Below are 26,215 nucleotides of genomic sequence, written 5' to 3' on the forward strand. Positions count from 1 at the left end.
ATATATATATACATAGTCTTTGATATAATTAAATCTTATGAAATCATTTGATTTGTTAATATAACTATTAAAGCAACAGTATTAAATAATAGTATTGTTATTTTAGTTTAAATATAGTACTGGCAAATGTTCAGAACTGTGCATTAAAGGATAAACTTTCCTGTTAGAATGTACAATGCTTTTAGATAGTGGAGCATGATATTACTACTAAAATTTCTTATTCACAGTATGTCTTGAGCATGCCCAGGGTTCCAATTCATACTTTATGAATAAAATTCTCTGATTGCAGCCCCCTTCCTGTAGCTCCCACCAACTAATTTGATTCTTAAGTAGAATTTCCATAATATACCATAGGAGTAGTGAACTTAAAATACAGATCCATTTGTCACTGTCTATCAAGAACTTGAGAAAGATGCATCTTTTGAAAAAGTACGATTAAGAGTTATGTATCATCAAGCTAAAGCTGATAAATTTACTTACATCATAAATCATTAGAAATGAAGTGCAGGATTTACAAAAGTTATCAGTAGTTACAAAAGAAAAAGAGGATGCCATTATCTAAAACTATATGTTAAAAGTCAGACACAAATTCCATTGCTTTTGCATGAAATCAACTGAAATAAGCATCAAACTACTTAAGTTTTTCTTCCGATATATTTGTATTCCAGAATGCTTGTCTTAAATATTTGTGAAATCTAGTGATACTCTCTAAAACATAAGGTTACATAAGATTTAAAAACATCAAGGACTCAGTATTTAGGAACACTTGAAAAAGGTGATCAGCAAGAAAGACATTTATATGACCAGAAAGGGCAAATTAATAATTTATTCAGACAAACAACTTTTATATTTCCATGTGGTTTCTATGCCTAATCAACACAGACGACTTGGCTAGGTGTAACTTACAATTTAAAATATAGTAATAAAATTTATTTCTTTTACCTCTGAAAAGGATGTCTCTTTACAAAATTCTTTCTCACATATTCTGACATTTGTTTCTGAGTGCGTCCACTATACCTAGTAAATACAATCTTGATGCTTAAGATAATAATTGCTTTAAAAATGGTAGTTAAAAGCATAGCTAAAGAAACTCAATAACCTGACTACTTTCTAAGGATAAACTAGTGTTTTGTAACAGTATTTTTAAAACTAAAAATTAAATAAGAAATCTGATAATGTTCTACGAGATGAATAATCTTGCAACATCTTTAAATCACTTGTTAACTCTGCCAAAAATTTATAAAACATACTTGCTACATATTATAAAACAAGTACGTCTGTCCTGATTCCATTACGTTTACTTGGAATTCAATTTCTGCTCTTGATGAGTGCACAACCACTAGTGTATATATGACAGTACTTCTTGTATGTTATCAATCTACAAGTTATTTTAAAATCATAAAAAAAAAACATTATTTTCCTATCAAACTTAAAAAAAAATTAAAAAGAAAGGTCATACAAATAAAATTTCTTTACATGATGCACATTTGACATTCTGTAAACAAACAGCAGTATATTATTTTATTAAGCCCCCTTATATTTCACTCAATATTAGTATCTATGAGCAATAATTGAGGATATTTCGTTTATTCATCTTACCTAAAACAAACAGTTTATATATTCTACCATCTTATGACTGAAATTATATGATTAATATTACAATATAATATCATACAACCCAAAATTTTATCATATGATATATCAGACAACTGATAATGTATACATAAACATACATAATTTTGTTTATTTTATGTGACTCTAATCTATGTAATTGATGTTCATAGGTAATTGATTATACTGGTTAATCGAGTTAATTACCTAGCTCTATGCAACAGTGGGTAGATTAACACGTTAATATTTGAAACTAACCTGAAGTTATATATCTAGCTCCAACAATGCCCAATATCAACAGATCTAATGAGACATCTTAGTATAAAGACAATTGCTGGTTACGAAAACAAAATGTTAGCAATATCCATGTAATACATTTTTATTCAGTCAAAACTCACCTGAAAGAAGAACCATTACTGAAAATTCTGGTCTTGTGGCGAGGAATTTTGTGGACTTCAGTGCACCGAAAGAAACCATGATTTTCAAGACATTTTTTCCAGAAATTCTTGCATAAATTTCTTCTTTCAAAGTAAAATTCAACTGTATCCTTGTAATGCCCCTAAGAGTATAAAACATTAAACAACAAAATATTTATAGGTTAGCACATTCTAGACAAGCACTTACTGATCACTACCAAAAATTGTGCTGTAAGTAAACACAAACAGATGTTGTATGATAAATTGACTTATGAAATGTTGTTGATGATCATACAACAACATCAATTCACAACAGTTTATAATTTTTAATCATTTTATTTTTGACTTAAAGAAAATACATGCACACAAAAAAATCATAGTAATATTTTGTGCTATTTTTACTGATGTACTGAATAATGTTATTGATATATAATTAAATACACAAACACTCACAGATTTGCAAAGCAGAGAATTTCCTTTCTATTACTACATGACAAGCCTCTACACACTAAAAGATTTGTACTTGAATACAGGTGGTATATTAATAAAAACAAAAGTGTTCACAACGTAAAGTATATGTAACACAATATGCCAACATGAACTTTCAAAAAGTTTTTTTATAATGCAGAAAAGAAACTAGGGATAACCATGCAAATGTTGGAAAATGGGGACATTAACAGTTTTTTTTACAAGTATGTCATGAAAAAAAGCCATAAAACAGGTGAACTTTTTGTACTTGCAAAAAATCTTATATGACTACAAAGAGACTAATTTGACAAGGCAAAAATGTCTAAAAAATGACAATGCACACATTGGTATCTTTCCTGTCTGGCATTATCAGCTCTACTGTACACACTGAAGTATTATATAGTCTAATATACGTATGTATGTCTATTGTACTAGATATTTAGGTCCTTCAATGTACTATTGCTCACATTTACACGTATAATTGTATATGGTGTCTTTACTCCTCAAAGGTTCATCAGTGGTTAGGTATGTACTCAGTGATACAGCACTTATAAAAACTGTTTCATATTTGGTATTTTCAAAACTCTTTTATATTGTTTTCCTAGATGCATTTAACACCACAAAAAATTGTTGTATATGTGCAAGTTTATTTTTGTTTATTCTTTGTGTTCATAGCCTATACTTTCTTTTTTCCTCCAGTATTCAAGATATCCACTATCAAATTAAAAAAATATATAGTTATGCTTTATTCCACTTTTTTTTATCTCTTCAGTATTACTGATTATGTTTATTCTAGGGATTAGGCAGTCTGTAACTCCCATGTTTTTGCCATTAAAGTACTTGGTTTAATAAGCCCTGTAAATTTTAAACAGTGATCACCAAAACTGGAAAATATGGGAACGAACCTAATTTGGAGTTCAGAAGAGTTGACATAACTTTGAATATTAGCTCAGTATATGATTGTTCATGTAGCTTAATTGAATAGTGTCATGATTTATAAAAATAGTTAACTAATTGAAATTACAGTGTTTCTCATGATTACAATCCAAGCAATTGAAACATTAGCTACTAGTACTTCTATTGGGGCAACTGCTCAATACGGTATGCATTTACTCTGCTTGTATACAACTCGTGAATGTGAGCGTGTAGCCTAGTGGCCATAGGTTACATAGTTAGCCAGACTGATGCAAGTTGTTTGTTTACCTTGTATGTATAAAGTGAACATTTTCCTAACCTGAAAATGCAATTATGATAGATACCTCCACAAACAGAAATGCTATCTTCCTTGCACATCTACCTGTGAGACTTGCATGCCACTAACCTTGAGATAACTCCCACCTAAATTCATGTGTTTAACGTGAACTGCACTAGTGCATGATGGCATCATCATGTACAAAAAGCCCTCCACCAATAAAAGGGTGACATAGCCTCTATGCGAAGTAGCTCCCTCTATGCACTTGCACTCCTGATAACTTCATTCTTTCAAGAGGCAGGAAAAAAAGTGTGCACCAGAAGTAGGAAAGATGGGTGGGAATGTGTGAAGACTTAAGTATCTATCAGGAATATATTTTCAAATCAGAAAAATGTTAACTTTCAAAAGTGTCTGAAGGGAAATCCTTGGAATGTGATATCCAATGACAGGGGCTCCAAAGGGGCATACCTGTGGAAGACCACATCTCATCTCAACCAGGATATACTCTTCGGTCAGAACGTAAGGGGTGGAGGAAGGCAAATGATTCCCAAGTGTTGCTGGGATGGGCTGAATGAGAACATGACCATTCAAGTACTTGTACACAAGTGTTCTGCAATCCAATATATGTAGTGTGGTCAGGGCACAATCATATCATACCATTACTGTTGTGGTACGTGTTTTTTTCAAAAGTGACACGTGCTACAATAACAGTGTCACTACTATCTCATTCTCACTATATTGTGCTAAGCCCAATCACTAAGTCCACAGTCCATTACCCCAGTGGCTAGGAACTGGTGAGTGGCAAGGGTCTCCACTCCAAGGAATGGGGGGGGGGTTCATGTTGGGGAGACTCAGAAAAGTGCCCAGACTCCCATTAGACCACCAGCTTGAAAGGTCTTTTAGTGTAGACAGTGCAATGGGTGACCACGCAACTCTATTTTTAAAAGCTGGAAAGTGTAAGCCAAAGTAGTAGGCAGAACAATTACCTGGTTCTGGCTTTTTCCATGACAGCATATTATACCATGAGGATACCTCAAATGGTCTTGTAGAACTCCCCATCTCATAATGGGCACTGATAGAAACAGAGCAGATGGTTTGAGAACTTTGTTATTTTGGCTCAATGCAGATTTGGGGAAATAAGCATACCCTAGGAGGCAACACCAGCTACCTGGCAGGATCTTAATAAATGTAAAAGGAAGCTGAAAAAAATAAAATGTACTTACTCTTCTCAAAGATGGTGGGTTGATTGAAGAATAGTGATCAGTGGAAGTCAAAATCTAGTGGGAGATGACACAGCCAGACAGTGTAGATAATGAGAGATGAACATGTGGGAAGTCATCCACATGCCTGCTTGGAGGATCTTGTCCATAGGCTGGCAAAAATGTGAAATACACTGTGGGTATCCCCAAATATACCAACTGGAGGAGTCGACAGACCCATTCAGTAGGCCCTAGAAGAAGAGTGGGCCGAGACTAGGGAAAGAACCCCAAAAGTGAGGAGTCCATGATAAGCAACAATGAACAGCCTGAACAGAACACAGGAGTCAATCTGGGTATGAATAATCATATAGGTGAGAGAAAGTACAGTTATTAGTCTTAGGAAGGAAATATATATCCAAAGAGTATGAAATGTAGTGGAATAGGATGTGAGAAACATCAATTGCATAGAAATCTGAATGATGGTAATTGCAAGTGAGAAGGAGGAGGGAATAAGTCTAGAGAGAAAGATGGTAATAAAGTCTAGAAGCAGGACATGAGCAAGAGCATACAAAGCCATAGTAAGGTCCCAGTCAGGCATGAAAGTCAGCCGAGGAGGTCAGAGAAGAATGAAGGAGTGGAACAGAATGGAGAGGACAGGGGAAGAAGCACTCTGTGGTACCAGGAAAGGCAAAATGCAATTGACAAAGCCACCCAATAACCAGCAACGGTGGAGACTAACAAACCATGGACTAATAGCCAAGTAGAAAGGGATGGGCAGTAGGATGACCAGGAAGAAAGGAGTGGCAAGCGATTTCATGAAAAAGACCCGCCACTTTCTGTGATAGACATAATAAAAAGGGTGTCTGGAATGTAACAATGTAACAAGAAGAATGCCACATGATCAAAGAGCCTAGCCCAACAGGCAAAAGACTGGAAAAATCCCATTCGTGAAGATGGAGGGATTATATCCCTCAATGGAAAAGGGACATGTGAGGTTGAAGTGATAGAAAGGGGATATTGGGTAGAGGAAGGGGGTTATGGATGCTAAGCAAAGAAAACCAAAGCTAAGCTAGCCAAAGAAATGTCAACAATAAAACCTGAGAAGAGGTGTCGGGTATCAAGGAAAGAACAACAGTAGGAAGCCCAATAAGCATTTTGTAATCCATAACATGTTGAACAATGGCTGCAATGTCCCTAGTAGTTAACAAGCCTCCAGAAACCATAATAGAAATAAGGCTTGTGTCTGTAATATCATCATTCACACAGGACTAAGTACAAGTCACTATCATTTGAGAATTCATGATAAAAATTAACGCTTTTGAAACAAAAGCCAAAGAAAATCAAAATTACTTTAACAAATGCAAATCTTATCAAACTGAGCTCAAACAAGAAATTTTAAACACATCTGTTTATTGCAATGCCAAGGAGAATAATGAAGTTATCAAGAGTGCTAGTGCACAGGGGAAATAACTGGGTTACCCTCTTATAGGAGGAGGGTTTTTGTTGCATGATGATATTATCATGCAACAGAGCAGTTCACATTAAACAGGTAAATTTAGATGCGAGTTACCACAAGGCTAGTGACATTCAAATCTAATAGGCAGACACATTAGGAAGATGGTATTTTTATGTATAGAGTTGAGTTATAATCTCAGAATAATACTGTAGCTTCAACTTAATATACTGCTTACTTATTATAAGCTACAAATGCAATCTATGTTACTTAGGGTAAGATTAAAAAAGCTGCAAGTTAATATTCATTGTTCTTTATTTGCTCAGTACAAATTTTACTGCTGAATAACTGGCCCATTTAACTGTTTATCAGAAATTACTAGACATGAACTAATAACAGTATGTAATACAATTAAGTCATCAACCAATTTACATGAACAGGACTCATGTTTAATTATGACTAGATCTAGTTACATAGGATGCACTAATAAGGGAAAACAACAGTCTGACTGTTCTCAAGTGCTGTTTAGAAACTGTCTAATACAGTATGCTTTAAACTGTTTATTCATTTCTAAGCATGCACATGTGTTTCTATAGTTTCTTCTAGCTTGTGCCATAAAAAATGTAAACCTATTAATCCTTTTTAATATGTTCTTTCTAAACTTCTGTCTGTTTAAACAACTTATTGATTAAAAAAGTTTATGATATTTTTTCTGTACTTAAAAATTGTTAATTACTTTTTAAGTCTTCAACACTGATAATGGAATGTAAAAAAAATTCTGAAACATCTATAATAAAATATTTTTTCACATTATCTCGATTTTAATATTTCTTATAATATTTTGATTTCCACCTAATGAATCATTTTAGACTCTGCAAAAAGGTAATCTAGAATCATATCAAGGTCTCTTGCTGGTATAAATGTTATATTAACCTTATTTTTCTAGGATTGGCATGAATTTATTTTCACTGAATTATACGTTATCTATTACACATTGCATCTGACAAGAATTTCTAATAGTTTTATCATATGAAATCTCAGGACAATTATTTTTAGCAAAAATAATAGTTTATCTAGTTTTAGTAGTCTTGTGAAAATGTGTTGCGAGAAACCCATGGAATAGTATTTATTATATTTTAAACTGTTGCAGGTTTCATATTATGTTGTGTATATAGTACACTTTCAAGTATAACAGTTTTGGATAAGAAAAGTTCTTTTAAAAAGCCTGAAACAAGTTGAAAATAAGACTAGTCTCATGCGAGAAAAATCAATTTGTTGAATCTAATTATTTAACAAGCCCAATGATTAATAAGTTAGTAAATTCCACTAATGTCCCAGCTCTAAACAAAATTACTGATGGAGAGTTACAATAATAGAATGTATTCAAACAATAAACCTTGTTCATAGATGATATGTATCGAAAGTATCTTGCAAAAAAAAAAAAGATAGAGCACTCTCTTATACCATCCGTAAACTTTAATACCAACATAACAAGACATTTCTCACTTGATCATTAAAAATGTGACGTATGATGGAGTACTTTTCAAATCTCACAACTTCAAACTTAAAGTTCTAAAATGTGAAATGAATGGTTCAAGATAAAGCAAAAAAGAATTAAAAGCTTATAAAATTAACCACAGTTAAAGTTTAAAGACATCACATGTAAACCACAGTTGTATTTCTTTCAAAGATAGATAAGCATTTTTTTTAGTTTCTACAGGTACATTTATTCACATTTTATTAATTTAGGTACCACCAAATGACCAAAATTTAAGTTTTTTAGATCAAAATTAATCATTATGAAATAAGAAATTTTTTAAATATGGAAAATGACTGCAATTTGCATCGTCTTTGAAATTTTCTCTTTCATAATGTTTATATATATATATTTGTGTGTGTGTGTATATACATACACACACACACATATAACAATATACAATTAATATAAATGTAATCAAAAATTAATATCACTTACATATCTTTCAGGGTGCAGTTTAATTAGGAATTTTTTACGCTTGAAACTTAACTTCCGAATTTTGGCCCAAGAAAAAGTGTTTATCCTTGTGATATTCTGGAAGACTAAAATTCCCATGTGTGCAACTGCCACATTTATAGGAACTCCTTCCTGGTCCTAATATACAAAACACAAATGTTTGCTTACTTCTGCAGTTTACATTCACAAATAAAAAATCAATTTATAACTTGATTTATGTCAATAACAGAGGTTAATATCTCTGAAAACACTTTAAATGTCTAGTGATAATATTTTAATTTTATAACATAAAGTAAACAAAGTCATTTACATATAATAAACATATCCTCATACATATAACATATGTAATTATAATACATTCTTCAAATCTTTCAACAAACTGAAATTATTTATTTCACCTTCGCTGGAGTCATTTTAATTCCATAAAGCTCACATTTTCGACTAGTTTCTAACAGATTAAGATCAGCTTCAGAAGGTGTCTGTCCTCTACAGAAGAAAATAAATTTCAATATTAAAAATATATTTCATAATAAAAATTGATGGTTAATCATTTACTTTATCCCTTCCATTATGGGCTGGGTGGGATCCACCCAGCTCGTAACCAGGAAAGTATCTATGAGAGTAATTATACTATAATTTTTCAAAATGTATGCAAGTCTTTACAAAATGTTGCAGATTATTAGTAAACATTACACTGATTTCATACACAAAATATCTGGTTTTTGAATTATGTTTTAAGATTGTTTTATTAAAGATTTACTCATGCATTTTTTCTTTTAGAATGTTGGCAATTCAACATACAAAGTAATTTTGATTTTAAGATTAAAAATACTTGTCATAATCTGAAATTTGTCAAGTTTCATTTGCATAATCTCTATATCCTTCTAGATATTCATCAAACATTTTTTAAAATAAAACTTTATATTTAGTTTGTTATTTTATCAATATTAACTCTGTATGGTGTGGGTCAATTTGACCAACCTCGTAACCATAATAAAAAATGAGGAAAAAAATCTAATTTACTTTTCTGTTCTAGAATAACTGAAAATTATTGTAGGAAACCACAAATGTCTATTCTAAATAGCTTAAATCTCTTAACAGTCTAAATCTATTTATATTTATTAATTTTTGTTTTATTGACCTTTGAACCATGTCTGGCTAAAAATAACCTGACTAAAGTTGAAAAAAACACAGCACATGTGCATCAACATGACACTATCAAACAGCGTAATACAGAAGCTTCTGGCACATATACGCCATGAAGGTTTTTTATTATTTTTCTTTCATTATCTTACTTAACAACTTTCTATTTTTATGCTTTTAGTTATTTTTACGATAATAAACAGTTAAAACAAATGAAAAATATAAAACCTTGTAATTAAATATCAAACATTTTTATTTTCAGTAAGGATTTTTGTTTTATTTATTTTTTGTACTGTAACATCATACTTATTTCTTCAGGTTGTAGGCAAGTAATCAAAGTATAACGAAAATAAAGGATGAAAAATAAAATGTATAGTATTGTTAGTGGTGATTACAAAATTTCAAAGTATTTGTGGTCAGAGTTTACACTCTCACCTTTTCACACTTATTTTCTGTAGTTATTTTATTGCCAGTAGATGAGTTAGAAATTAGAAGAAAGAAAATGAATAGTGCTATGCTCTTTCTGGTACGGACAGTAAAGTTCCAAGTAAATCTCCTCAGAGTTTCTTCTAATCTTTTTTACACCTATTTCCTATTGTTATTCTGCTGTTAATGGCTGAAGTAGAAACCTGCCAAGTATAAAGCAATGAATCACTGTTCCTGTTTAGGTGTTACCTTACTTTGAGTACTTGGAAACCATCAATATTAAACAAGTACATTCAGCGCAATTTCCAGAATTTTCCCTGCTTTGAAAACACAGTGGGACAGGATGTATCAACTTGTTGACAGTATAATGGTTACAACGACAATTGTCTGAAGTATTATAAAATGTTTATGACTTTGTAGAAAACCTGGGCCGATCCAATAAATCAAAAAGCGGAAGTATCTTACAGAAACTATTTGGATTGCTGCTCTTAGAATACACTGGGATAGAATTTGCCAACTTCCTTATAATAAAGTGAGAGAAAATATTTATGATATGGCTCTGTACAAAGTTGTATCCTATCCGATAAACTTGCTAGTTATCTTACTTGGTGGTTGGGATTTAGCAATGTTATAGGTGTAAATGCTTATGAACATCCTGTTTCCTATATTACCATGCTTATACAGTGACCAATAAATGTGGTTTCCAGTAATATAAATATGGCTCGTTTTGGTTGGACTAGTATTCTTGGCTTAGCCTTCTTGATTGTAACTTGAGAAACAAATTATTAACCAGCAAACTGCAAGCTCAGCCAGGTGTTTATGTAAAGATGTTCCTTTTCATCAGTTGATCAGTGATAAACTTATTTCTTAGACTTTCACAAATTCCATAAATAAACTTTTCCAGAATTGCCAAGTCTTTAGTTTTGTATAATTTGTTTTTATTCGACCTCAATGTAAACGAGTAGAAAAATAACACAAGTTCTTACTTTGTAAAATACATTCATCAACCAACTCTCACCTATTACAGTAAAAAACCTAAAACCTAAAACAGTAAATAAAGAATATTTGGATAACAATGATCTCTACTACTTACTATGCTACGAAGTCCTTGTTTGCACTCATGAGCCATACTTGCTAAGCCTCGTCAAAATTCACATGGAGATGGTAAAATAATAATTTTTGTAGACTTCATATAAGCAATTTGGAATACAAAAATATTATAAATTACTATATCAATACCCCAAAAATCCACTGTAATTTATAATGTTTCCTAACTAAATTGTATTTCGGTCTAAAAAAATATAATTTCTATTCACAAAATAGCCTTGAAAGTAATACTTCAAACTATCCAATGAGAAAAGAGCACTTCTCTCCTATATAACGTAGGAAAACTGACAGAATTATGTAGAATGAATATATAGTTTTTGATTGATTATAAAGTTATTGGTATATAAAAGTAGGCATAGAAAAATAGGTCTTCTCAAACGATGAAATGGTGGGCAGAGCCAATATGGTGGGTTCTCTAAATATCATGGCATCTCAGCAAATAGAAAAGGTAGGAGGTTCTTATTTTATATTCTAGCTCACCAATATTGAACATTTGAGTTTATAATTCGTACAAAACTATTGTTGTATTGTAGCATCATAAAATATAATCTGACCAAACGTAGAAGGTCATGTATCACTTGACACAAAAATAAGTATTTAGTCTTTTTTTTTTAATTTCAAATTAAGAAACTAACTAATGGATAATACTAAAATTTGAATTATAATCTACAATTTGATACCAAACATATTGACATATTTTATAAAATAATAGCTAAATAAATTGTTGAACGTAAATTTACAAACATGATAACATGCCCTCTGACCCCTACCCGTCTCAATAGGGTTCAATATTACAACTTTTTCATGCATAAAAACATTCAGCTTTCACTACAGTTAAACCCACCTGTTAGTTTTACTTTGATACTTTGATACATTAATACTAATGGATATAGTGTGTCTCATGGGTACTGTGTAGTTCATAGTCCAACCACATACAAGTATGTACAATTAAAACTGACTAAACTTACCCACAATACAGATAAAAAAAAATTATATTTTAGAGTATTATTACAAAGATGAAAATTAAAAGGTGTAAATTAATGTTTTATTGTAAATTTACGAAAAAGAAGCTAAAATGCCATTTCTACATTTAACAGCATATATATTAATATAAGTTGAGTTAAAATTTATAAATTTCAAGATTTACATCATAATACACTAGCATGTTTATTAAACTATTTTTTTAATAGTCTTATTGTACAGTTGTTAAAGAAATCCTCATATTACTTTAATTGGTCAATTTTTGTTTCTTAACTGTTTGTGTGTATGTATCATATATGACAAATATTTTATGCTAATGAAATAAAATTAACCAAGATTTATGGCAGTAAAAAGTGGTTAAATTTTGGATCAAAAACAAAACAAGACTAAAAAAATGATCTTATGTTAAATATTTCAGGAATGTTTTATGATTAACCCAGGCATTTACTGGATTTACATATACAAATATGAAAAAAACACACATATAATAGAAGAAACAGTCATAACTTTAAGACCAGTGATCAAGGTTATATTTCGTACAGTTTTATTTATAATGGATGGAGTTTGACCAGCAGAGTATTTAATTTTTTCAACACAAGTTTTCTGTTCACTCAAATATTTGATACCCAGTTAAATGCATTCTAGATACAGTATATGTAAAATGTCAATATCATGCTGAAAAGTAGAGGTTTAATTTAAACATTTCATTTTAATTTACAAGAGTTATAGGATAAAAGTATAATATTTTACTTTGTAAAATATTTTCTGTTATTAATATTATGTATCAATACACAGAATTATACAGCTATAGAAAGAAAATTTTAAGCAAAAATGCATACAGCGTCTTTACTTTATGGGATGGATTCGTGGAAGAATAAAACAGAAACATACTGTACTTACACATGCTTTTTATGATTTTCCATGATCTTCTTTTCAAATGCAAAATCTTGATGAAGTACAAACCTGAATGATGATAGGTATGTGTGATCCGGATAATCTTCAGGATCAAAGTCACCACATTCAGCTAAATATCAAATGGTAAATCACATAATACCTATTTCAGGCATTGTTTTCTACTTTTTCTTGAAATTTGTTAAATTAAATTTTCATACTGAAATTTTTAAACCAGGTAAAGTCCAACACAAAAACTTTTGTTTTGTTTTATGGTTAATACTTAATTAATGATTTACAAGACTTTGGTAGCTAAAAAAAACAATCTTATTTTCCTTTGATTGATATACTAATTTAATAGTTTTATTAAAGTGTGTTTCATAAGATAACAAATACCTACATAATATAGATCACAAAATTATTACATGTACCACTACAGTAATTCTGAAGGATTAATTTTCAATAATGAATGAGTAAGTTTTCATTCCAACTTTTTAAGACTTTAATATTTATTTTACTTACATTTCTGTTTGCCTAATATAAAAATATAAATTTTTATAATTTCTTAATTTAATACATATCTAAATTATATCAAAATTTAAGGTTTTTCAAATTTATTGCACCTAAAAAACTATCTTGATTATTTATGGATAAATTTTATCTCATTTGATTTTGCTCACAAGAGAAAATCATTTCTTTGACTGAACAAAATAATGAGTCATAATATTTGATGTTTACAAAATTACTCAGTTTTTCTTATAAGGTATAAGCATAATTCTGGAATATATCTGCTCATTCAATAATCTTGTTGAGAATACTAGCAACCAAGCACAAGACACCAAAGAGACTGTAACAAATTTTTTTAAATAATACAATAATATCAGTAGAGAATATTTTATATGCATTTCAAAACCCCTCTCAGTTGTACATGTAGAAAACATGTACAAAAATCACATAACGTTAACATAAAACTGTACAAATCATATTATCAATTGCCAAGTTGCCTGGAACCATGAATTCAAACATGATTCAAACATGTAGTTCCAAGTTATTAAGTATTTGACCATAGCAGTGAAAAAATAAAAGTCATTTTTCATTAACTCAGCTATATTGTGCGTTTGTTCTGCATATCCTCATATTTATGTTGTATTATATAATAATAATAATATAAACACTATGCAAATGTACTTCTTATTAAAGACAAATAGCAAATAGCAAACGTATTTGATTCATTTATTCAGATCTAACACTTCAATCATTAAGTAACTCATTTGGAAACATAGGCACCTACTATTCACAGCGAGTTATATGCCAGCAAAAACAGTACCTGATAATAATAGTTAACCATTTCCACATGGGTCAAAGTATTATACATTATTTAAGTTCTTAATTTAAAAGCAAGTATTAAAAAACACCCCTTAACGTGTCACGTGGTATGTTGAATGCAGCACTGAAATTAGATGTTTGTGATGTCAAAATACAAAGTATATAGTTTCGTACGAATTAGGAATTCAAATTACAAATATTAACGAGTAGAATATAAAATAAGAACTCCTGTCTTTTCTATTTGCCGAGATATTGCTCATGTACTGAATCAAACACAGTGGCCACATTCACCTCTTTCCATTTTTGGAAACACTCTCTTATATACATTTACTTCTGTCTATGACATGTGAATAACCAACTGAAAGCTCAGAATGTCCCCCTAGTGGCTTTCTAAGTCATTTTCAAGTATTACGTCATCCTCTCGTTCTTTCAATACAAGGTGAGTCGTTAGTCTGCTCAAAATTTCATATTTTTTTTAGACCCAAATACAGCTTAGTTACTATGCTTGATAAATTATAGTGGAATTCTATGGTATCAATATAGTAATTTATGATTTTTTTTTTGGTTATTTGATTATATATAAAACCTAAAAAGAATTATTTTGTTTCACATCCTCCACGCCTGAAATTTCATGAGGCTTAGCGACCTACGACAAGCAGTAAACAAGTACAAAGGTCATAACTAGAAGAGATAATTGATAAATAAGTAAAGAAGTAAAGCAAATAATTATCTCTTCTGTTAAACACAGAACATGATCTTGAATATTATGTATTTAAAGTGACTAATCATGAAAATGGATCAAAAAGTATTTTAAATATTACACTGAATATTTATCAATTCTTATTGCATACTTGATTCTTAGTACAGAAATATTACATATAAACAGAAGCTACTCAAGTTTTTTTGGTACTTCTTTCAAAGGAAATATAAAAATTGTTTTAAAAAGTTTTGTACCAATGACAATTATTTATATATATATGAAAGTGTTAGATAACTTACCCTGAACTATGTAAGAAGCTATTAAGGCAGCAGTATTGTCATTACAAACAAGAGTTCCTTGAGTTAAGTCCCGTTTTATTTGTAGACTAAACAAATACCTTAAAAAAAATAAGATAACACTTTTACACTTTTTTAAAAGCTTCTGTTATATTTTTAAACTAACAGTGTTAAGAAAAATCTCAAATAGACTATACATATATTTCAACAAATAATTTCATCTATAAAATTTGTTGACTTTTTGATTAAAATAATTTTTGAATAAGTTTTAATCCAGATTTAAATAACAGTGTAACAAAACTACAAAATATTAGGTCATCAAGAACTTAATATCACATTTTGGATCACTTTCATTAACCACCCCCCCAAAAAACGTACATCACATATAATAGTCAAATAAGCCACCTAAACATCACGTTAGTCTAGCCTAAAGTTTCATATACTCTAATCCCTTATGACACACGACGAGACACACATTCGGAATGTAATGCTGTTTGAATACAAGAAGGGGAAACAATGCCTCTGTAGCCACAAAGAATATCAAAGAAGTTTATGGAAATGTTTTGAACGTTTGTAAGTATCAACAATAGTTCAGCAAATTTCATTCAGGTGACTTTAGCCTTAAAAACTGTGATGGCAGTGGCTGACATGTTGGAATTGATATTGATGTTCTGAAGACACTTGTTGAGTCTAACCCAAGGCAACACTCTTGTGAAATGGCCATGAAATTGCATATCTCTCACGAAACAATACGTAAACATCTAAGGAATATGGAAAAACTCCATAAAGAAGGTGTTTGGGTGCCTCACAAACTCTCCGATGATCATTGTTTCCAACATGTGAACATTGCCTCGTCTCTTCTGGCGCGTAATGTGTGTGAACCATTTTTGGACAGAACTGTCACCGGTGATGAAAAATGAATTCTCTATGTGAATGTTAAACACCAAAAACAATGGCTCAGTCCTGGACAAAAACCACTTCCAAACCCAAAACCTGGACTCCATCTGCAGAAAGTGATGCTTTGCATTTGGTGGGACATCAAATGGGTAATTCATTTTGAACTCCTCATCACTCCACAGCAAACTGTCAATGCAGAGATCTATAGTCAGCAACTGGAACGTTAAAATCAAGCCCTTCATCAGAAACGCCCTTCAATCGTCAACTGGAAAGGTGTTCTTCTTCTCCACGACAATGCACATCCACACGTGGCACATTTGATGCAACACAAGATTATGGAGTTGGATTGGGAAGTTCTCCCCCACCCACCATATTCTCCAGATATGGCACCATCAGATTACTATGTTTTTCATTTGCTGCAACACCATCTTAATAGGAAAACGTATGCAAATATGGAAGTTGTTAAAGAAGACATCAACATGTTTTTTGCTTCAAAGCCAAGTGATTTCTTTAATCAGGGCATTAACAACCTGATTGTAAGATGGAAAAGCATCACTGATAAGAATGGAGACTATTTCATTTTGATATATAAGTTGTTCAGGTATTTTCATCTAAAAAAAGCGACATTAATTTCTTGACAACCTAGTGTACTCTATGTACTAACACTGGAAAGGTGAGATACTTAAGTATTTCACTGATGTCCTCTAAAAATAGAAATAATTAATATAAAACATTTATGGGTGGTGTCCAAGTTCAATACACTTTCACAATTCACTTTCTTTTAAGCTTATACATTGAAATACAAAATATTTGTGCAAATAGTAAACATTTATTCAATACATCAGATTTCTGATAACTCAAGCATGCCTGTTTAATACTTTACTACAGTTGTACTTATAGCTACAATATACATATATCATGCTGTTTACAGCAGTTTTATGATTCCTATCTATCAAACATAATTAAGTATACATTAATAAAAAAACAGAAAAAAATTGATTTAATTGATTAATGTTGCTGTTACCTGGTATATTCTTCTTCTAGTTGAGCAGGATCAGGTGTATAAAACTTCACACAGAAATACATAATGGGATTTACCAAAGACAAGCTGTTTTGTTGACATATGGGTTTCTCAAGATCTAACCAATACTGTAAGAAAGTGCAGTACCAATAAAAAACATATGTTTGAAACAATATTTTGTGGTCACAACATGGCAAGTACAGTGTATATGGTATATACATTTGAAATACTACATTTTGATTACTTTTCACTATGAACTAGACCAATACCATGCATAAAAATTGCACAAACAAAAGTTGTCAGTTCCAAGTTTTTACAGGATTAAATCAAAAATGAAAACTAGTTATTATAACATCATACATTTATGGTGTTCTACCTAAAACATTTATTTGATCACTTGTGTCATATTTCACCACCTGAGATAATGCTAAGTTTGAAAATCAACTTAAAATTTTCCAAGTTTTAATGTTAACCTTAATGCAACACTAAAAACACAAACGTAATGGAAATTATTATTTTCCTTTACTGAAAATATATTTCTGATAGGTACTTATCTCTCTCACATGTGTAGTTATTCTCCTTCAGTGTTGCCCTCTACATGCAAAAATGTTTTTGCATACCACAAGCCTTGAACTCCCACATACTCCACAATCAGTGTGGGTCACTGCATCTCACATGTAAATCATCATGTGAAAATCTTCCACCAATAAGAGTGCAACACACCTTACTGACACATGTGACTCCCTCTAGTCGATTCTACTGAACTATCATTTCAAAATTAGGCAGAAAGGAAGCACCAGTTTTTGAGTGGGGAGGAAGGGTGGGAAGTGTGAACAATAGGAGTGAAAAACATCCTCCTGCCACATGACTCCCTCTAGCCAATTCTACTGAACTATCATTTCAAGATTAGGCAGAAAGGAAGCATTAGTTTTTGAGCAGGGAGGAAGAATGGGAAGTGTGAAAGGAGGTAAGTACCTATCAAAAATATATTTTCAGTATAGGAAAATAATAACTTCCGATACTGAACCTTACCTCTATTCACACGTATAGCTAGAATCCCACATTGAATAGTTGGAGGGACCAGTGTGAGGAATATAAAGAAGTATCCTTCAAAAGCATCTGAAGAACACCTATGAAGTGTAATCCTCATTAGAAGAGGAAAACATGTGACAGACTGCACCACTTATGTGGCAAGTATACTCTGTGCCCAGTGAGAAAATAGGTGTTGCATACAAGTGTGCGTTATTGGCCATGGGTATACCTCTTGGCCACTCAGTGCAAATTTGAGATAGGAAGCACACCCGGACAGGCAATGCTCACCACTGAGTGGGATCCTAAACCTAAATGGGACATGCCACTGGAAGGAAAAGAAATATATTTAGAAAAGATAACTTAGTCACAGCTAAACCAAAGTTTGAAGGATGATGACAGGCAAAAAAGCAGTACTCTGACGAGGTATAAACAGCAACCTGATTAAGATAGTGGGAGATGAACATATGAGATGTAGATTGCATGTGCCTGACTGAAGAATTTTCTCCAATGGACAATGGAGGTGAGACACCATGGAAAGTTAAAGGTGACTGATTTGATGCAATGGCACCTGTAACAAGGAGGAATACGCCAATGGAATCAGTTGATGAACCCAACTTGTAAAGGCAGAAGGAGAAAAGTCACGTACAAGAGAATGTTGCCAGGGAATGAAAAGGTGGGAACAGGAACAACAAAAAGGGGGGGGGGGTATAGTTTGGTGTTGGATGAGACGACAACACCATGGTTGTGCTCGTCAATAAGGTGCAGTGAAAAGGACCCGATACATAGTGGCATGGATGAACAGAAAGGAGTCGGATGGGAGGGTATACACAAAAGTACCAGTTGGTCCAGTCCTGACTGAGAGCATCCACAGGCAGGGCCTGAGGATGAAGAACTGGAGACCAAAAAAAGAGGTAACTTGATGTTGAAGAAAGTGGCATAAGCATTCAGATGAGGAGCACCCAGCAACTGCATAGCCATCTGAAACAATGAGGGTTATGATACAGCTCTGTGAATAAAAAAACCTGGTCAGGTCCAAAAAAATGATCCCCCACAAAGTTGAAAGCACCTGTAACATAACATGCAAGGAGACTCATAAACAGCTTGTTTGCTCAATAAATGAGTTCTAATGTTCAACCACAAAAGATCGAGAGCCTCATTGGTGATTGATATATGTCACAATGGTGGAATTGGCTGCATGGATCACGACAAGTTGGTTCTGTACCATAGAAAGAAAATGACCCAGAGCACATCATACTGCCAGAAGCTTTAAGATGTTGATTTGGTAGAACTTTTCGACCTGAGATGATTGTTCAGAAGGCTCCTGCTGATTGATTCATGTCCTCCAACTTTGAAGAGAAGCATCAGTGAACAGATGCAAATCTTGACAAGGTGGAGGAAGTGATATTCCCATTGTCGTGTTGTACTTATTCAACTGCCTATGCAAGGGAAGGAGGAAGGGTAATTTAGGAGTACAAGGGATCCCATAGAAGCCCAAGTTCCCAAAGGTGATAGCACCCTGCAAAAAGAGAGGGAGCAGCAAGGGCAGGGAGAACTAAAAGCTCCATAAGAGATGAAGTGAAGCAGGTTGGGCCCGACTGAGATGGGTGTTCAAAAATACACCCAAGTGAAGAAGATATTGGGTAGGCAAAAGGAAAGACTTCTCCAACTTGAGAATCCAACCAAAATGAGCTGCTTCTGTCACTAGCAGATGTGTGTGTCGAGAAAATTTCTATTCAAAATTAGCTAACAGGAGCCAGTCATCCATGTAGTGGTGGAAACACAACCCTTGAGCATGCATAAATCGAGCAAAGGCTTTGACCACCTGACAAAATACACATGGTGCTGAAGCAAGCCCAAAATGCAAGGCACAAAACTGATACATGACCCTGTATTGGACAAACAAATGATAGCATCTAGACTAATAAGAAATAGGAATATGGAGATGAGCATTCGAGATGTCTAGCTTTGGTCATCCACAGTCCTGGAGAAAACGTCCACTGGAGTGTTAAAAGGGACTCCATAGTAAAATGGAGAAGATCCATAAATTGGTTGAGGCAGGACAGATTGATCGCAGGATGCCTGGAGTAAAATCCTTGAAAACACACTCAATTGCTCTCTGTGACAGAAGAGTCTGCACAACCTCGGATATATGCTGACTGGTAGTGTGATTCCAAGGTAACTGGAGACAACAGGACAGGGAAAGGAAATGGATAAAAAGTCCTTCTAACAAAACTTATACCACCCAAGGATCGATAGTTAATTCCCGCCACAGGAGAACAATATCGGCTAAAAACACCCCCACTGGACCAGAAATCACCTGATAGTCACCAGAATTGCTGGCAATGATTAACCAGACATCGAGACACAAGATAAAATGTTGAACCCCAAGCGGTAGGAACTGGTAAAGGATGGGAAAGTGCAGGATAATTTATGGGAGAGAGCATGGGATCAGAATGAGACAAGTGAGCAACCAAATATGAAAGATTCAAATGTTGTCTGGTAAGGTGACAGACCTGATGGGAAGAAAAACATGTAAAAAGTGACAATTATCAAGAGAAAGTGAAGAAAACCACCTGGCAAATTCAACCAGAAGGGTAATAGGAAAAATGCCACAGGAGAAGTGAAAATTTCATGTAAGAAACAAACGGTACCAGGAACCATGAAAGGGAACAGTACAATATGTCATATACCATCAAGGAGCCCTAATTGGGAAAGGAGGCAGATGGGATAGGAACAGTCATAAATGTGGGAAAAGAGGGAAGGAAGTAGTTCCTTCAAAAGCAGCCAAAATTTGGACATAAAGAAACAATCAGAAAAGAACACATCAGAACAACATTGTTCACACGCTAATAAGAATAGGAACAGGGACTTAAAGGGAAGGTGGTTTAAAGAACATGAAGACAAAAGGTCCAATGAAGGATGGGGAAAAGCATGGTGGACCACACAAAGATGGAAGGGAAGCAGCATGGGGAGGACAGGAAAAATGGAAGGAATGAAACAACGTGGATAAGACTGGCAACTGGAAAACACAAGCAAAGTCAGTAAACCAAAAAGTGGCAAATAATGCCACGCTATAGCCAACAACAGAGGAAACCAAAAGCTCTCATTTAAAAACCAAGACAAAAAGGACAGTATTTGAGGAACTGCAGGATGGGAAGGACTATAAACCCTTAGGACAGACCAAAAGTGGTACATACATAAACTGCCATAGAGGAAGAAAGAACAGGATAGAAAATGAAGAACGTTACATAGGAAAATCCAACCATTCAGGTGAGAGACCAGATAAAGCCACTTGTGAATATGGAGTGCAGGTACAGATGGATGATGCACACTTGAGTGTGGCTGAGGGAGGAGTGTCATAGATAAAGGAAGAGAAATGGAGGCGACATCCAAAAACCAGTGCAGCAGTGGAAATCACGTGTGAGTCAGCCAATACATAACCAGCAGCAGAACACTACACAAAGTGGTCTGAAGTATGGCAACGAAATGTGGGAGGAGACAAATAGGAGGATATGCATATAGGTACCAACCTAACCAATCCCAACTGAGAGCATTGACAGTTCCCACCAGAGGAAAAGGAATAGGAGAGTAAAATTGGGGAAGTGGTGTATTGAGAAGAGTAGCAAAACCATCTAAATATGGACGTCACACAGAACACACAAAACCCAAAAAACTGGAAGATATGAAGACCACACCGCAAGGAGAATTTTGTCAGGATAGGATAACTGATCCGCGACTAAATTCAGGACACCCACATGATGACATACCAACAAAGTGATGGGACAGTAGTGGGGCCCAAAGAGATTGAACCTCTTGCACAGCAGGAGAAGGAAAGGATGAGATGCTGCATACAAGACATTCCATAGTTTGCAACTAAAGTGGAGCAGATAGGGCTCAATAGAGGAGAGAATTGAAAAAATACCCTGACATTAACCAAAAATTGTGTAGGTTTGAGAAAAAATTGCTCTATTGTAACAAGCCAACAACCATGACAGTGTTCTGGAGAGGAAACTTAGGATGTAGATCTGAGTTGTCTTGTGAGAAAGCAAGAAGCAGCTATACATCCATAGAATGGTGGAAACAAAGGACACTTGAATGAATTAGGCAGGCAAAAAATGGGATCCCAAGGAGGGGAGAAAGAAACGGGATTGTGAGACAACACAGGAGATAAATGGAAGTAGAGGACCAGACTTACTGAAACAAATTTCAGAACCCATGGATCGACCACCATGGACCTCCAAACATGGACAAATTGAAGGAGTCTGGTACCCACTAACCCTGACTCAAGAAGGGTGGTCAGAGTAAGACAAATATGGGAAAAGGTAATCGAATTATCAGGGTCCAATCCCCACTAAGGGAGAAGCAGCACCAATTGTGTGAGTCAAAATAAGGGAAGTTGGAAAAATTATAATAAAAAGCACGATCATCCACAGTATGTGGGGGTCGATGCATACTTACCCGGAATACAAATGCTCCCCAAAATGACTAGCATGAACCCCAATATCCATGGAAAGCGGAAACACAAAAATAAATGACCCAAAGGCTAGTCCCCAAGAAGAGAACATAAAGACAGAACATAACATACCCGATTACTCAAATCCACCGAAGGGGAAAGAAGTCTGGACAAGTCCCCCAAAGTGACATGAGACTGAGAGGCATATTCAGGAGGGCAAAAAAGGCTGTCCAAATCTAAAACTTCCCAATCACTGAAAACCATGGTATGACAATCATCAGTATGTTCTGAGCCACCACATCATGGGCCGAGAAACGTGGTTCTGATCCATTGGACGTGGTCAGTAATTCTGTTGCAGCAGTTGTAGTTATGACCAATTGAAACTGTGAGTGCATAACTCAGAAATTGAAAGAGGAGAGAAGATAAATAATATAATTCATAACTCTCCACAAAAGAAAATGAAAACAGTAAAGAAAAATGCAATTAAAGTATAAAAATTAAGAAAGTAAAAACTTGTGGATCAGTGAATCAAACCGCAAGCATATACACGTCTATTCAATAAGACTGCCAATCGGGAAGTGGTTAACAGCTGCAAGATTAGAAAGGGTGCTAGTTATGATAAGGGTAGGGTCGCATTCCTACTGGTGGAGGGTTGTTGCATAATCGTTTGCATGTTAGTGTGCAGAAATAAGTGGGAGTATCAGGTTAGTGGCATGTGAAAATTTGCACCCATATAGGGTAGTAAAAGTTGAGAAAGTTTTTTGTAAGTGGAGGTATAACATCATATTGGAAATTTTACTTTGGTTTAGGTTTCATTTGAAGGTAAGCAAACTACAATAAAAAAATACAGATAAAATTGATTAAAGAATTACCATAACTCCATAAGCATCAGGATATTCCAGCCCAAAGTAATCAACTTCTAGCAAGTTCAACACTTTGCAAACTTGTTCAAACAAAACCTTTCCTAAAGCTTTGAACTATAAAAGAAAAAAAGACTAGTTAAAAATATGTCTAATTTAATCACACAAACACATTTAAACACAAATGTAAGAGTGTATGTTTTATATATATACATACATATGTTTGCATGTATGTATGTATGTATGCATGTGTTCATGTATGCACTTACAGTTATAACTCAGTATAGCTTCTGATACCGAAATAATTAGCTAATAAGTATTTTTTGGAAACTTGTAACTCAATAGAAATGGAAAATTTTCTCCATTGCAGTTATGTCTTATCCTACGTAACACATTTGAGAGTATAATTTACTGGAAGGTTAAACACTTATGCAAAATCCTGGCTGCATGGTATTCAGATGTGATGTGTCCTACAGTGGATTTATAATGGACAACCTACTAAAAAGGTTTCTTTGTTGGAGACATTTCAACACATTTCCTCATGGATCTTCTTAATATGTTAAGTAATGTGAGATTGAATATCTCGAAGGCCTTGCATCATCATCATGAAGTAGAGGTATAAAGAATATAAACATATACAAGCTTTATAAGCCACTAAGTATTTGCATAGTTTCTTGTATTATGTTACTGAACTTATGCAACAACAGATGGTAATATACTAATGCTTATTTAATGTTCAGTATATCAACAGCAGAAAAAAGCATACACTACTTAACTTACGGCATAAAATGTTGGTTCAATATGCATGCTTGCAGTCTTTTTATTCTATGATGTACAAATCAAAAGTGTGGCTCAATATAGGTTTCTAATAAGAGTCATTAAAATGTTTCACAAAATGTACCAAGTTTTTTATTAATTATTTTCACAAGATTTGGCTTTATATACACATATATATATATATATACATATATATATATATACAACTTAATATTTAATAAAATACTAAAACACATGTAAATACACGGTTTCATTAAAAGTTTGTATTATTACCCAGTTGTCCTTGCGAGTTGTATTTTGCAAGTCAGAAAATGTAACTGAAGTTAATGCTTTGTCAACTAAGAGAATTGTATTCAAAAGTTTACCTGTCTTAATATCATTTTTTAACATATTTATCTTGAAAACAATCAAGGATCATGACTTACCAGCTTCTGCAGAAATGCTATGCACTTTCATTAGTAGATAGACAAACAAACTAGTTAGATATTTAGGGTTTCAAAATATGATCAGTATAATTGTAATCTTCAATCACACTTATCTTTAAATATACTCATTTTTTTTTTCTTTGTAAAAGTTTTACTAGAGAGGATATTTGTATTTCTCCATATACATGTAAACAATCTTCAAACTAACTTTCTAACCTGAACTTGAAAATCTGCCAAAGAATCATCCAAGAACTGGACTCGGACAGAAAGCATTTTTCCTGTTTTCCATCTCGCTGGTGAATCCTTGTCATAGACATAATTCAATGAATTCATTTTCTCATGGGATGCTGAAGTTCTAATGTAGGCAGAAGTCATGATCTACACCCTGTTCCTCCTCATCATAAATTCTTGAACTATTTGAAATATTTTGTCCATAATATATCTAGGACACACAGGAATTAAAACTTGTTCATCTCTCATAATTAAAGCCTGTTGCTCTCTCTTCATTTTGCACATGAAACTACTCATCCCTACAGAATAAAGAAATGTGCAACTTTCATACTTGAATGATTTTTTTTTAGATAACAAGAAATTAGTTGAATTTGAAATCCAAGAATTTTATTTATGTAATCTGCTTCTTTACAGCTGATATGTCAATAAATGTGTTATTTTGCAGAGGGCAGATATAACTGCTAGTTCCTGAAGAAGGCTATTGTACCTGCAGCCTTTTCTGGAATTGTCTGACAGTTCTAAAACAATGTACTCATAATTGACATTCAAGAATGTTCACCATCCATGAGAAAAAGGATTTTATTGAAATTTTAGTTTAAAAATGAGCTATCATCAGAGCATTACATCACAGAGTAGATTTTATGCAGTTATCAATGAAAGTGCCTTGCTTTTCTGTTGCAACACTCGTGAGATTTTCACTAAAGAAAAATAAATAATTTTCTTATGTTTGTTTTTTGATTGTTTTATATTTGAAACTTACTCCTTTTTGTGAAAATTTCAATTGTTTTATTTACTGCTCAGCTATAAAAATACTGCCTAGTTATAAAAATATCATCGAGCTATGATTGGTGATGATCAATGTGGTAGTTTCTGACATCTGAGTTTTGGATGTATACATCGCAAGCTTCATTATAATAACATTTAGAAAAATCTGCAAAACTTAAGTTGCACAAACTAATCTAAGAACATGGCATAAACAAGGAAAAGAATACACAAACACCATCACAAAAATAAAACATAGACACTACTAATGGAAAACAAAAACAATTATACTTTCTAAAACTCCTATATGTTGATCCATTCCTAAGACAAAATACAGCAACAAGAAATATGTTTACAACCCAAAATACAAACTGCATAACAAAAATTGAAAATAAAACAAATAAGACAAAAAATAAACTATACAGGTTCAGATGTACCAAATTATCTTGCAGTGAAAGAAACTAAACACAACAGCTTCAAGTTAAATACAAGGTTCAAAAACTTGACCACATGTAGAAGAAAAACAGTACTAACATACACATTAACCATGAAATA

The 26,215-nt window shown here is 33.2% G+C and overlaps 1 protein-coding gene across 3 annotated transcripts in view; it reads right to left on the minus strand.

Annotated features, from left to right (window-relative positions):
* The window catches only part of LOC106459951, a 37,139-nt gene that overhangs the window by 7,316 nt on the left and 3,608 nt on the right, over positions 1-26,215 (minus strand). For 2 of the 3 annotated variants that reach the window (XM_013919622.2, XM_022386531.1), the window contains exons 2-10: positions 24,884-25,197; positions 23,478-23,582; positions 17,124-17,248; positions 15,206-15,303; positions 12,890-13,013; positions 8,731-8,818; positions 8,315-8,470; positions 2,010-2,170; positions 943-1,017 (exon numbers count right to left, since the gene is read on the minus strand). In XM_013919622.2, coding sequence (XP_013775076.2) covers positions 943-1,017; positions 2,010-2,170; positions 8,315-8,470; positions 8,731-8,818; positions 12,890-13,013; positions 15,206-15,303; positions 17,124-17,248; positions 23,478-23,582; positions 24,884-25,042 — 1,091 coding nt within the window. In that variant the 5' untranslated portion in view covers positions 25,043-25,197. The remainder of the gene's footprint in view (positions 1-942; positions 1,018-2,009; positions 2,171-8,314; positions 8,471-8,730; positions 8,819-12,889; positions 13,014-15,205; positions 15,304-17,123; positions 17,249-23,477; positions 23,583-24,883; positions 25,198-26,215) is intronic. The other variant, XM_022386532.1, reaches the window with a different exon arrangement.

This window comes from Limulus polyphemus, unplaced genomic scaffold (assembly GCF_000517525.1).
Source record: "Limulus polyphemus unplaced genomic scaffold, Limulus_polyphemus-2.1.2 Scaffold686, whole genome shotgun sequence".
Lineage (NCBI taxonomy): Eukaryota > Metazoa > Arthropoda > Merostomata > Xiphosura > Limulidae > Limulus > Limulus polyphemus.